This window comes from Phoxinus phoxinus (assembly GCF_949152265.1).
Source record: "Phoxinus phoxinus genome assembly, chromosome: 5".
Lineage (NCBI taxonomy): Eukaryota > Metazoa > Chordata > Actinopteri > Cypriniformes > Leuciscidae > Phoxinus > Phoxinus phoxinus.
The window spans coordinates 38,208,872-38,221,629 of record NC_136880.1 but is presented as its reverse complement, the minus strand read 5'-3'; the positions used below and the strand labels follow the sequence as shown (position 1 = coordinate 38,221,629).

General features: G+C 37.7%; 1 protein-coding gene across 2 annotated transcripts in view; it reads left to right on the top strand.

The window, feature by feature from the left end:
* Window positions 1-1,761: 1,761 nt before the first annotated feature.
* per2 (period circadian clock 2) overlaps window positions 1,762-12,758 on the top strand; it is a 31,074-nt gene continuing 20,077 nt past the window's right edge. For both annotated transcript variants that reach the window (XM_079613287.1, XM_079613286.1), the window contains exons 1-2: window positions 1,762-1,927; window positions 9,695-10,173. In XM_079613287.1, the coding sequence (XP_079469413.1) occupies window positions 9,788-10,173 (386 nt within the window). In that variant the 5' untranslated portion in view covers window positions 1,762-1,927; window positions 9,695-9,787. The remainder of the gene's footprint in view (window positions 1,928-9,694; window positions 10,174-12,758) is intronic.

Genomic DNA, 12,758 nt, shown 5'->3' with positions numbered 1-12,758 from the left:
TGAACACCACTCAAATAATGCGTCACTTAAGAGTCTTGTTATAGGATTGTTTTGGCCCTCAGTTGTCTTTTATGTGCGTCACTTTCAGACCATTTCACAAAACCCAGAAAGGACCAATGACAAACACACTCAAACAGCTTTAATCTGACGAGTATCTGATAAAAGTGGAACTATTAAAGATGGTCCACTCTATTCACTGACTCATGTCTTTTTCAGTTATAAAGTGCTTCCGCCAGGACTGTAAACATTACACCCACATCATGTCCCTGTTAAACGTTTAGAGTGCATTTTGGTTTGTATCCTAATTCAGCCAACGAATGAGGACTTCCCGTTTGATCTGTCATGCTATTCATTTGTATACTCACTATCAGACCTCGGTTATAACCTGGGCTGGAATTTGGGGAGGGTTAGTTTCAGTTCAAAATGTAGAGGATTTACATCTTTTATCCATGTAATGGCCTCCCAACGCTATGCAAATTTGATATATAGTGGGATTTTCTGAATCTCTGGGTTAAAAATATAAAATATGTCCTCAATAGGGTCCCCCGGTGAATCTTGGCCATTTCCATCACCGAGAATAACATTTAATTTTTCAATGTTTTAATTTCATATTTTAATTTCATTGGAGTACACAATATTCTATATCTGCTATCTGGATCAAATGCAATGGCCTTTGTTCTTTCAGAGTACATTAGTGCTCAGAAACTGCATTAGTGCTCAGAAACACAATTTATGTGATGGGTAAAACGTGTTCACCCATCACATAAATAGCTGTTTCAGGTCAGACCATAAACATTGCATTGAAGTAAAAAGAAATGTATGCAGGAAGAGAAAAATAATTATTGGCAAAAGGCAAGATGACTCCTCTTCTAACAGATGGGGATGGAGAGGGTTCAGCCAGAGAAAGGGAGTGTTTTTTGATACTCGTACTGGTTTATTATGGTGGGCTCTAATAAACTCACATATCCAGAGAGCTTTAAAACACATAGCCTTATCATGGTCCAAATAAAAGGCCTTCCTGGCAAAGGATTTGTTGCAAAGGGTGCTCAATGTGACAGTAAAATATCATCATTGCAGCTCAAACATAGCCAATATAACAATACAACATAGCCTATGCAGTTTGACTACTAAGGGCAAAAAATGAATAGCCTACTTGAGATGTTATGCAATAGCATCTGTTTGAGATGTTATGTAGCCTGTGTGTTATGACATGGCAAAAGTGATTGAAATAAACCAGAGTGCAGGGTTATATATGATATGTGTGTATGTGTATGTACATAGATGAACTTCACTGCAAGAAAACAGTCCCTTGATATAGCCAACCTATAAAACCTACTGGATGAATGTGAAGCATCCACGCACGTCCGTCCATGCTATAATAACAGGATCACATGCCGTGTTTCGCAGATACCACATTGACTGTACACACACTTGTATAACCGTTTGTATAACGTTCGGCGTACTCAGCTTTCCAGGACCAACCACAGGCTTTTCTCTCTTCCGTGTCTCATTCACTAGCTTTCTCTCTTACTACTGATCTGTCCATATGATACGCAACGCACGTCGTCAGTGGTCATGGTTGTCCACGTGAGGCGTATGACTTACTTATGTAAAAAGATGGGCGGCCCTCTGAGCCAATCACAGCGTGTTTCTGGCATTTCCGCATTTCCCGCATGCAAATACACGGCGTTTGGCCAATAGGAGTGCACGGTGGGAGGAGTTTGAATGCAGGTCATGCTGCGAGCTCGAGACGAGAGATGCAGGGCAGCGGTGTGTGAGAGACTAGAGAGCAGTCCGCGGTGAAGTGTGTCAAACTGAGCTGAGGCTTGACTGGAATTTCAAGAAAATATTTTATTAAGCCGGACAGGACGGAGACCTGCTTTGAGACATCCAACCTGTACGAAAAAAACACTGTTTAAGTTTTCAGGTAAGATACATTCATGTTGTTTAGATAGAAGACTTGGCTGAGCAGTTGTATAACAATTTCCATTGACTGCAATGTGACCAATTCTCTTAAACAAGTTTATGTCGTAAACACAAAGTGGTGTTCGTACACATACGCTGTAACATGTGATATACATCGGTTCAGTCATATATATGTCAAATATGTATGTTATCTATTAAACGTAGCCTACCCGTTGCATAACTGTGTCAGTGATTAGGTCATCTTCGGTCAGTGCTCCAGAGCCTTTTAAATCACTACAGTTTTGTCCTCCTTTTTTACCTTAACGAGGAAATGCTATATAACTTTTTTTTAAATGCACCCTAGTTACTGAGACTATGAAACTGAAAAATATTTAGCTAAAAAGTGAACTCTCTTAGGTTATGAAACAGCCTACTAGCCTCGTTTGTCATGGCAAGCCATTTTTCATTTATTCCTTATCTCACTAGTATCTATTGTTACTAGTAATTGTTGTGTGTGTGTTATAAATCCTATATTAAATAATAACTTGCAGCTATTCATTATTCAATCTTCTAATACTGACTTCTTTAGTAGTCACTTAAAAAAATCATCCTATAAACAACTGGAATAGATATAACATTCAATACATTATAAGATTAAGCGTCTATTCAGTTTGTTATAGTATAACTACAATATATGCTAGTACTTATTCTAGTAACTAAGACATATTTGATATTTCCTAATGAATAGTTATTTAAGGAGAAATAAGTAATAGTTTGTGAATAAATACCATTGCCAATGAATAGTTAAAAGTAAAAAAAGAAGAAAAAAAAGTCCCATAGATTTCTTACTAGTAATTAAAAAAAGAGAAGTACTCGTATCAAAAATATACACTAATAATACAGGAATAATTGCTAAAATAGCCTGCCACACATTTCCCTCCCAAAATGAATGAATTTCAACCTTTCGTATGTTGTGTGTGTCTGGTCTGGATGTGAACATTATGTCATTGCAGGCTGTATATATAATTGCCACGGGTAGAGTCACGTATGTTAGATAATGCCTTGCTGTAACACATGCCACTGATGCACACATCGGACTTATGACAATGAGGCACTTATTGCATAAGTTCTAGTTTAGTCTCAGTCTCAGTCACCACCATTCACTTTAATTTGAATCTTTTTGCCATACAATGAAAGTGAATGGTGACTAGTTTGGAAAAACATGAGGATGAGTAAATGATTGCAGCTTTGACTTTAAATTGATTATAAAGGACTATATATAGCCTGAAGATGGCAGTTGTCGACTTATGTCACAGTGTATGCTGAGTAGTTGAGCTTGAACTCATACGCAGAGGGAGTCAGTGGGGTGTTTGCAGGCTATTAAGACTGACCTACTCCTACAAGAGATGCTCCAAATACCTTAATCTGCCTCTAATGTAATGAGCACATAAACTCTGCATGTGCATTGTGATGCGGCAAACAGTTAATTTCATAGCATAAACTACTAACCTATAGCACATTTTTGTTTCAAAGCAGCTTTATAGAAAATCTGGGCATTTTTATAATATCTGCATCCCTTGATGCTTGATGCCAGATGCTGCATTGTTTGGAATCAGGATGTAGAATGCCAATTTTCTTGCTTTTTTTTGTCTCGTATTTAATATATTTTCTTCGCCAAGGGTGAATGTTGCAGAGCTTGATCCAAATGAGAACCTAGAGACATGTATTTGTTAGATCTAATTTTAGTGATGCTGGAATAATGGTTGCACATGCAGCACTGATGTAATCAGGGACTGACCATCATCTTCTCCTGGATTCTTTAATAAATGAAATAAAGGATGTGCTTTGGGTGATCTGTCTGAGTGGAAAAATCCTCTTTCTTCAAATAAAGCTGTTTTAAATACGTTGCAGGGCCACACGGATCGCTGTTGAACTTCTCACTCGGGCTATAAAAGAGAAAGTGTGGGCGAGCAGTTTTTGGTGATGCCTGATATCACACTATTTAAAAAATGCTGGGTTGTTTCAACCCAATTTTGGGTCAAATATGGACAAACCCAGCCGTTGGGTTAAATTTTTAAATTACATTTTTAACCCAATGTTTGGGTTTGTCCATATTTGACCCAAAATTGGGTTGAAACAACCCAGCATTTTTTAGAGTGCAGGAGTTGCTCAACAGGATAGGCTGAAAGCGTAAGCAGTTGGGATGGGATTGGCTGGGGTAGAGTAGGCAGTAGGAGGGTAGGAAATGATGACGCACGAAGAGTGTCCTCGGGTGCATTTTTATGTATTTAGAGACTATTCCTGGCTCAGGGCCACATGAACAGTCCATCAAGCCAAAGCCATCTTTCCAAGTTGCAGCTTTATTTTGTGGACTGGTTCGATGGAAATTAGATGAGAAACAGAACAGGCATGGAATTATATTACGCAGAGGATGTGATTGTTTTAAACTACAGTTTTATTGCCAGTTTTGAGTTTGAAGACTTTAAAAGTATTTGTTCTGCATTACATAATTTTACCTTTAAAGAAATGTATAGTAGCCTAGTTTAAAATTATATAGGCCTATTCACATAATATGCAGAATGGCGTCATATTGGTAGCCTATAATAAAAGTAATTTTATTCTACATGGAGCGAGATTTGCCTAATGAGGGAAGACCAAAGACATATTAAGATAACAAGAAGACCACTAACTAATGGGGGTTTTGCACAACAAACTTCCGTATTCTGTAAAACAGGTTGCATCGTTTCCGGTTCAGGTCTTTTGTTTCATTAAATATAGAGTTGTTTTACTTAAGATGCCTTCAAAGGAGCTACTAAAGATGAGCATAACCGATGTCCATCAGATATCCAGATTGATATCTAAAAGTGTTTTTTTAATTTTCTTCTTCACATTAAACATGCGTTTATTAAAACTAAGTAAGCTGATTACCTTAAAAGTCCATATATCGTTATTAGTTTATACTGCTTTCTCCAACAAGTAGATGTAATAAGACCTGTTTTCCTGTTTTCTGAACAGGTGATGTTTGACATAAAGTCTATTTAATCTCTCAACTGTTATTGGACAGTTTTGATCACGGAATAAAATAACAATGGCTTATACATTTTAACATTGGCATTTGAAGCCAAAAAAAAAAAGCCAAAACATCATTGCTGCTGCACGATGTTGCAAAATTAGGCCTATTGATGGCACAATAAGGTTATTTGCACAATAGTAATTGTGAAAAAAAGTGTTTTCTGTAAGTATTTGAGGAATGTGAAGAATATAATGGCAGTCAAAGCGAGTGCTGTTTCATTTGTGGCAAACTTTCAACTATTATAAGTGTTTGGCTTGCAAACTTGGTTTTACTGCATTACATAATTGACCAATGCAAACAGAATCTTATATATAGACATGGATCTCATACACTGCAATCTCATTAGATTTTATTAGTGTATAACTTGAGATAAGCCTCCCCTTCCAGAAATGAGTCTGACCCACACACACCTTGTGAAACCACTGCAAATATATGCTTCGATTTCCCTGGAAGGGTTTTCCAGCTACTGCCCTGGTCCTGCTGCTCTCACCTTCTCTGTTGGCTATCCATACACCTACAGTAGATAGACAAGCATGAGTGCAGATAAGGAATTGATTGATAGTGCTTTTTTTCCTAGGCGGAGAGAGTGGGAAAGATATAAGGTCATCTTGTGTTGGCTGAAACCAGTTACAGCTGGATATTCTTGTTTCATTAGTAAAATACCAGGATAAACGCTTTGTCTTTCTTGGTTTGGAGATCACCAGAAGCCACAAGAAACTCTTATTAAACAAGTTATTATTCGTTTGCTCACCTGTCTGAAACACATTTCTAAAGTTGTTTCAGAGAGCTCAAAAAGTCCCAAATTCTCGGCCATGCATTGCGATAATGCATAGAGTAAATAAAACATGCTGAATTTAGGTTTAGCAGGACGATGATGAGCACTTACACAATCTAATCTGGAGGTCTCAACTGCCCTTGTGTAACCACAATCACACGTGTCTTCTTGGGAAGATTTGGTTAGCTAGCTCCCAGCATTATTACCAAACAGCTGTTACAAGGGCACTTTGGAATATGACTACCAGAAAGACTGAAGTATTATGTAAGTGCAGGCGACTCTCAAGCAGCTACATCATTACATCAATTTTGGTGAGTCACATTACAGCGAATGGCTTGTTGAAAGTTATTCAGCCATGCGCGTAGGTAGTTTTAATGACAAATGTGCTTGCTTTCTGCTAGCCACATCTTTAGAGCAACATTTATAAACAAAGTATTTACTGACTGAAATAGGTTGCAATCATGTAGTTAATAAAATAAGTGTCCCCAAACAATATCAGGGCTCAATGCTAAAGATTTCTACTAGCCTGATCAGACCAGTTCAGTTTTCTTTTCACTCTTCAACCTGTTTTAGAAAAATGTGAGATCTACTGATACTCAAACTAAAAGTATACAAAACTAGGATGTATATTGTGGTATTGCTTTGCAACACTTTAAGTTTATGAATCTGTACCGTTCCAAAATTGGAATATTTGAGTTTTATCCCTCCAAAAGCACAAATGTGTGTCAACAGATTGTGTAGTACAGCCTAACAACAGTTTTCCCGCCACACACACACGCTACTCCTGAATATAGTGCACTAAGCCGTGACCTGGTGACAGAGGATTGACATCGTGACATCATGGAACACAGGCATCAATGTCTGTGTCTAATCTTTTCAGGACTGTTAAACTCAATCTCCTACTATCAAGACTTGAGCCAGAACATTGGCTAATAAATCACTTATTTAAGTTTATGAAATAGCCTAAAGACTAATTGTGTGTTGAATTGTTTTGACCTCCTGGTATATTTGATGAAAAATCATCATCATCATCATTACGTTATATAAATTTGGTTTTGATGCCAAATGCAAGTACTGAAGTTTGTCAGAGGGTTTTGAAATGAATCGATAGGTTTTATTTTGTCTAAGAAATATTTGCACCATAAAATATGCATATGTGTCACCACCTATACTTTAATTTGTGCTAATTGTGTAAAATTGTGTTAAAATGTAAGCATCCAAGGAATATTAACTATTTCCTTTCAGAGCTGTGCTGTCTGTAAACTTATGTAAGTCCTTGTATTAAAACAAGTAGTAGAACACGTGCCATTGCTACACATTCAATTACATAAGTGTCTCTAACTTGATACTGAGTTATAAAACTGTCTGCAAGGTGGTTGGTTGGGGTTGTTCATGTTGTATGTCATTAGGCTTTGTTTGTCTGATCCTTACTTGATTAACATTATAGTAGATTATTGTTTTTTGGTGTTGAGTGAAATATTACACTCAAATGTATGCTTAGATGTCAAAGTCTTTTATAATGCAACGAAATAGACTGAAGACCAGATATACTGTGCAATGAATGATTTTGATTTTTATCATCCTAAATTACCTAAGTAAATTGATGACTACTTGTTTTACTTTTGTATGTCTTTCATGTGTTGTAGAAACAACGGCTGAATTTAGATAATTACACCAAGTTTTAGGGTATAGGGTAGTAGCCTAATTGACATTGCAAACAGTTTTTGTTTTTTTCTTATTATTAACACTTTATTTTTGGTAATCATATTTTTAGACTGTAGATCTGATCCCATGTGTTAGCCAATGTGCTTTTCCCATGGGCACCTGTATTAGAAAGAGATATCAATATAAGTGTGTCAGCTGTAATTATATTAAAATGCAGTGTTCTGCTTTATGGCCCCCAGGCAACTAGGAAGATGGCAAAAAGAAGATGCCCCTAGGGTTTGAATAAAATCCACGTTAATGGCTAATAATGTGTCATCTGAATGTCATGTCTAGAGCACCTGATTTTCTCTGACTTTAAGAAAGATGTAGAGAACTGGCTCTGTCATTTTCTCCAGGTTAAAAGGTTATAGCTAAAAGATTCATACTAAAAGGCTGAAAGCCAGGTTTCCACGTGCTGAGGTTTACACAAGCTTGAATGGCTTGCGTCAAATATATGGCATATTAAATCATTCTGTTAATGTTTACTTAATTTTGGCCAGTGTGTCACTAATACTATGCAACAGAAAATCCAAAGGTTAGCACTGTTGTGTCATCGCCCTGTGGGTTACTAGGTTACAGTAGGCACTCAGCCAGACATAAGATCATATGTGCTAATAACAGGTGTGATTTGGGTGGGGCACCAAGATATGCATCAAAAAGTCATTGACATATACCAGTAGGGCAGGTATTTTGTTAGTATTTTGTGAATATATATATTCTATATTTTGCTGTAACTTTGATATGGGTAGGACTGCTTTATTTACATGTGACAATGACAAAAAAAAAAATGTGCCAAACATGTAATGATTAAGTGGCAGAGATTGGCCAGCAACCATGCAACATGGAATATTAATGTAGATTATAAATATTGCAAAATTGATTGCAAAATTATTTGTTATATAAGTGGCTAATTTAATCTGATTTTAGAGTGCATTTTTAAAGTGCAATTCACTTTATTATTATTTAAACATATGCATTGTCACATAATTATTTAATAATTTCAATGAGGATAATCAACTGGCCCCAAAGTCATTTTTAGTGCATGTATGATGTAATTTGTATTTGGTAATTTCCTTTCAAGTTTACACAGGTCTAGTACTGTGTATATATATGTTACAATGTATGTAATAGGTCTACCTGAAACAATATATCTGTCATGCATGGTAAATCTATTCAGGTCTTGGTCACACAGGTACACACACTTGGTATCACACTAACGTACTCTACTCTCTGGCAATCTTACAGGTGTATGTTTAGCTCTTGAGTAAAAAAGTCTTGAAGGTGTCTTTCCTTAATATGGTCCATCTCAGGTCCCGACCAGGAAACTTGGCTCAGTCTTGGCTCAGTTTACTGTGTTCAGACAACTATTTATTTCTTTAGAGCAAAGGGATAAGAGTTTTTTTTTTCCCTGCCATTTTCATGGCAACATGAAGGGATAAAATTAAAAACCAGGCAAGGCCTGTTGTTGGTCCAGACTGCTGTCTAACACCTTTAATGTGCACATGCTGGGATTAATCCTTTGAAGGAGGCTGTGTTTACAAGCCAAAATGCCACATCTGTTTAAAGGACACGAGGGGACACCAGGATCGCCCACCTTTGAACTCTAAGTTTAGGCTCTTTTGGTCCAGACAGAGGCCGAACTGCCTGTGGATTTTACCTCAGTACTTGATCAGACAGTGTTTTTAATGCTTTACTTTGATGCTCCATCTGGCTTTGTGATGAACAGTCATGAATTTGACTTTCAACTTTTGCTGTTATAGGAGAAGATTGTGTAACTAAAGACATGATTGTATCTCCTGTACAGAGATGGCATGCAGATTATCTCTGTCCCGTCTTGCCCTGGTTTCTTTTGACGTGCTTAAGTGCATCATCCTCTACCTTTGTCTAAAGGGTTGGTCACTCTACACTTTTCGTTCCATTGACATCTATTTCTCTGCATTCCAAAGTTCAGGTTTGTGTACTCAGACTTGCGAATTCATATTACGTGAAAGAACGCAAACTTTAATTGCAGCATTGCCGTAAAGTGGAGTAGATTTCTTTTATATGTTGAGTTATGTTTTTAAAAAAGACACCATCGAGTGTGACGTCATTTTGCGATCGTTGCAATTTCCGTAAAAATGTAACGCTCTCAAAGTCTAGTTTGACCGTTGTTTATGGACAAGATTTCCTGATGTTTTTAGATTAAAATTGCATTTCATTTTAATGACCCATGTTCTGTCTGTTTTTTATTCCCATAGCAAACCGTGCACGTCTGAATTCCCTCTGAACGCCTCACCATGACGATGGGGTAATCTGCTTGCGCCTCTCTTCAATTCTTCAAACCCAGTCCAATGTCTGAGGACTCAGATTCCAAACCGTACCTGTTCTCCTCCCTGGAGGGGCAGAACGAGGCAGCCAGCTGCAGTTCTATGGCAACGTTGCATCGCATGGGCAGTTTCGCGGAGGGGGCCGAACTTGGCCTGGCATCCGAAGGAAGTGACAGTAGCCAAGACCCTCCCGCTTCACCCCATAACAACCGGAAGATGAAACATTCCCTCCATGAGGATGTGGATATGAAGAGTAGCGGGTCCAGTGGGAGTGGAACAGAGTCTCATGGTAATGAGTCCCACGGTAATGATTCCCATGGAAATGAGTCCCGTGGCAATGAGTCTTCTGGGAGTTCCAATTGCCGAAGCAAGGACTCGGCACTAATAGAGTCATCGGAGAGTAACAAAAGGTAATTTAGTTATATTCTGTTTGGTCTGTGACATGCAATGATCCCAGAAAATATTTGGACCCGTTTGGACAGCTTTGACAAAACTTTTGACAAAGTGGCCCAATACTTTTTTACTTTATTTTGCACAGTATATCTATTGGTATTTATAGGTATCTATTTTGGTTAAAAAAGAAAAAAGAAAAGTGTGCTTGTGCTACCTGATTTAGTAATCTGATGCATTTATAATCGAGCACTTAAGTGTACAAATTATTTTTGGGGCCACTGTATTTTTATGGGTGATATTTTGTGACACTAAATGTCCTAGAGCTGATTGTTCTGGATCTGTATACACTATATTTCAAAAGGTTGGGGTCAGTTAAATGTTTTTGAACAAATTCTCTTATACTCACCAATGCTGCATTTATTTGATAAAAATAGAGTAGAAATAGCAATATGGTGAAATATTATAACAATTAAACTATAAAATAACTTTTAAATTTTCATATATTTTAAAATAATTTATTCCGGTAATGGCAAAGCTAAATTTTCAAGTCAAGTCACCTTTATTTATGTAGCACTTTATACAATATACAACAGTTTTTTTCAAAGCAGCTCTACAGGGATAATAGGAAAATGATTAATTGATGCAAACAGTTAATTTCGGCTGTACAGTAGCTCTAAAAGAAAATAGTGTCACTGTTCAGCTGAAGTCGGTTCTGTGTTTATTCAGTTCTGTTGTAAAGATCATCAATTCAAGCAGTTCTACAGAAAACAGTGATGTGATCATCCACCTCAGCCTCAATTCAGTTTTCATTCAATAGTGTCAGTGTAGTCAAATCAATAATATTGTTGAATATTAAGTGTCCCCAACTAAGCAAGCCAGAGATGCCAGTGGCAAGAAACCCAAACTCTATCAGGTGACAGAATGGAGAAAAAAACCTTGGGAGAAACCCGGATCAGTGGGGGAGCCAGTTCTCCTCTGGCCAACGAAGGAACACGGTGTGATTGTGATTCAGGCTTCATCACAAAAAGCCAGAATTCAGATTGTGGATTGTAGCATTCAATATTTCATCCAATTCCTTTTTCTTGAAGATTGGATTCGTCACGCCAGTATGGAGACGAAGCTGGTCATAGGTCTGTGCAAAGGACCTGTCTGGTTCTCGTGGACTTTGCTGAGGATCTATTCCGATGGCTGTCGTTGTCTAGTAGACACGGTCTCTGCTGACATTCAGGGCTTCGTTGTGGTCGTGTCTAGGTGCAGGTGCACCATCTAATCTGGATACGGACCGGATACGGCTGACTACGGTAACCTCGGGATAAACCGAGAGACTAATATTAGCCTAGATGCCATTCCTCTTACGATGTAACCAGTACATCGGGTGTTATGGAAAGTGTTCCTGGTTCTGGTTGATCTATTTTATGCAGCCTAACAGTCCTTTAACGGATGAGAATTATAGAAATGTGATAATGTGTATGCCAGGTTAAGGAGATGAGTTTTTAGTCTAGATTTAAACTGATGCAGTGTGTCTGCTTCCTGAACAAGGCTAGGAAGACTGTTCCAGAGTTTTGGTGCTAAATAGGAAAAGGATCTACCGCCTGCAGTTGATTTTGATATTCTAGGTATTATCAATTGGCCAGAATTCTGAAATCGCAATAGACGTGAAGGACTATAGTGCATTAAGAGCTCGCTCAAGTACTGGGGAGCTAAACCATTTAGTGCTTTGTAAGTAATTAGCACGATTTTAAAATTTATGCAATGTTTAATAGGCAGCCAATGCAGTGTTGACAGAACGGGGCTAATATGGTCATACTTCCTGGTTCTAGTAAGAACTCAAAAACTGCATTTTAGACCAGCTGGAGTTTGTTTATTAAGCATGCAGGGCAACCACCCAGTAGAGCATTACAATAATCTAGCCTTGAGGTCATGAACGCATAAACTAACTTTTCTGCATTTGTCATTTGGATTGCACAATTTCTAAATACCATGGAGACAATTTGTTTGTAACTGGCGTAGTCATGTGGAAGCTCTATGCCAAGAGTTTGCATGCAGACACTTGTGTGATTTGTTTAAAGATTAAAGCTATCTGGAATTGTTTTGGTTTGGCAATAGACAGTAAACCATAACATTTGAATAACCATTCATCCCCGTCGGTGCGTCCTTGCGTGTCTAAGGAACTATGACGTCATTTATAGCCTCAGTTCTCACCTTCTATTTCTGGGGTATTCGTAAGGTCACTGGATAATCAAGAATTCACTAAAGAGATGAATTCTTTGTTCTGTATGTATTTGAATTCTTCAGTTGCCTGGCCCAGACCGGATCCACAGACTTTCTTCACATTTTCTGCACAGATTTTATGAGATGGATGGTTTTCATGGTACAATGCCTATAATGGAACGGAAAGCACAACAGTCTAACTGGCAACTGGATATTGAAAAAATTCATATTTAAGGAATGAATTATCTATAGGCTTCTTTTTCCAAAACTATCATAATTTCAAAGACTTTGGGTTTAACCATTTGGCTAATTTTACACAAGATTATCTCCTCAGGGTAAAGACTTGAATCCCCAATTGTGCCCCATTTAAATGGGTTTTATTGGAGACATT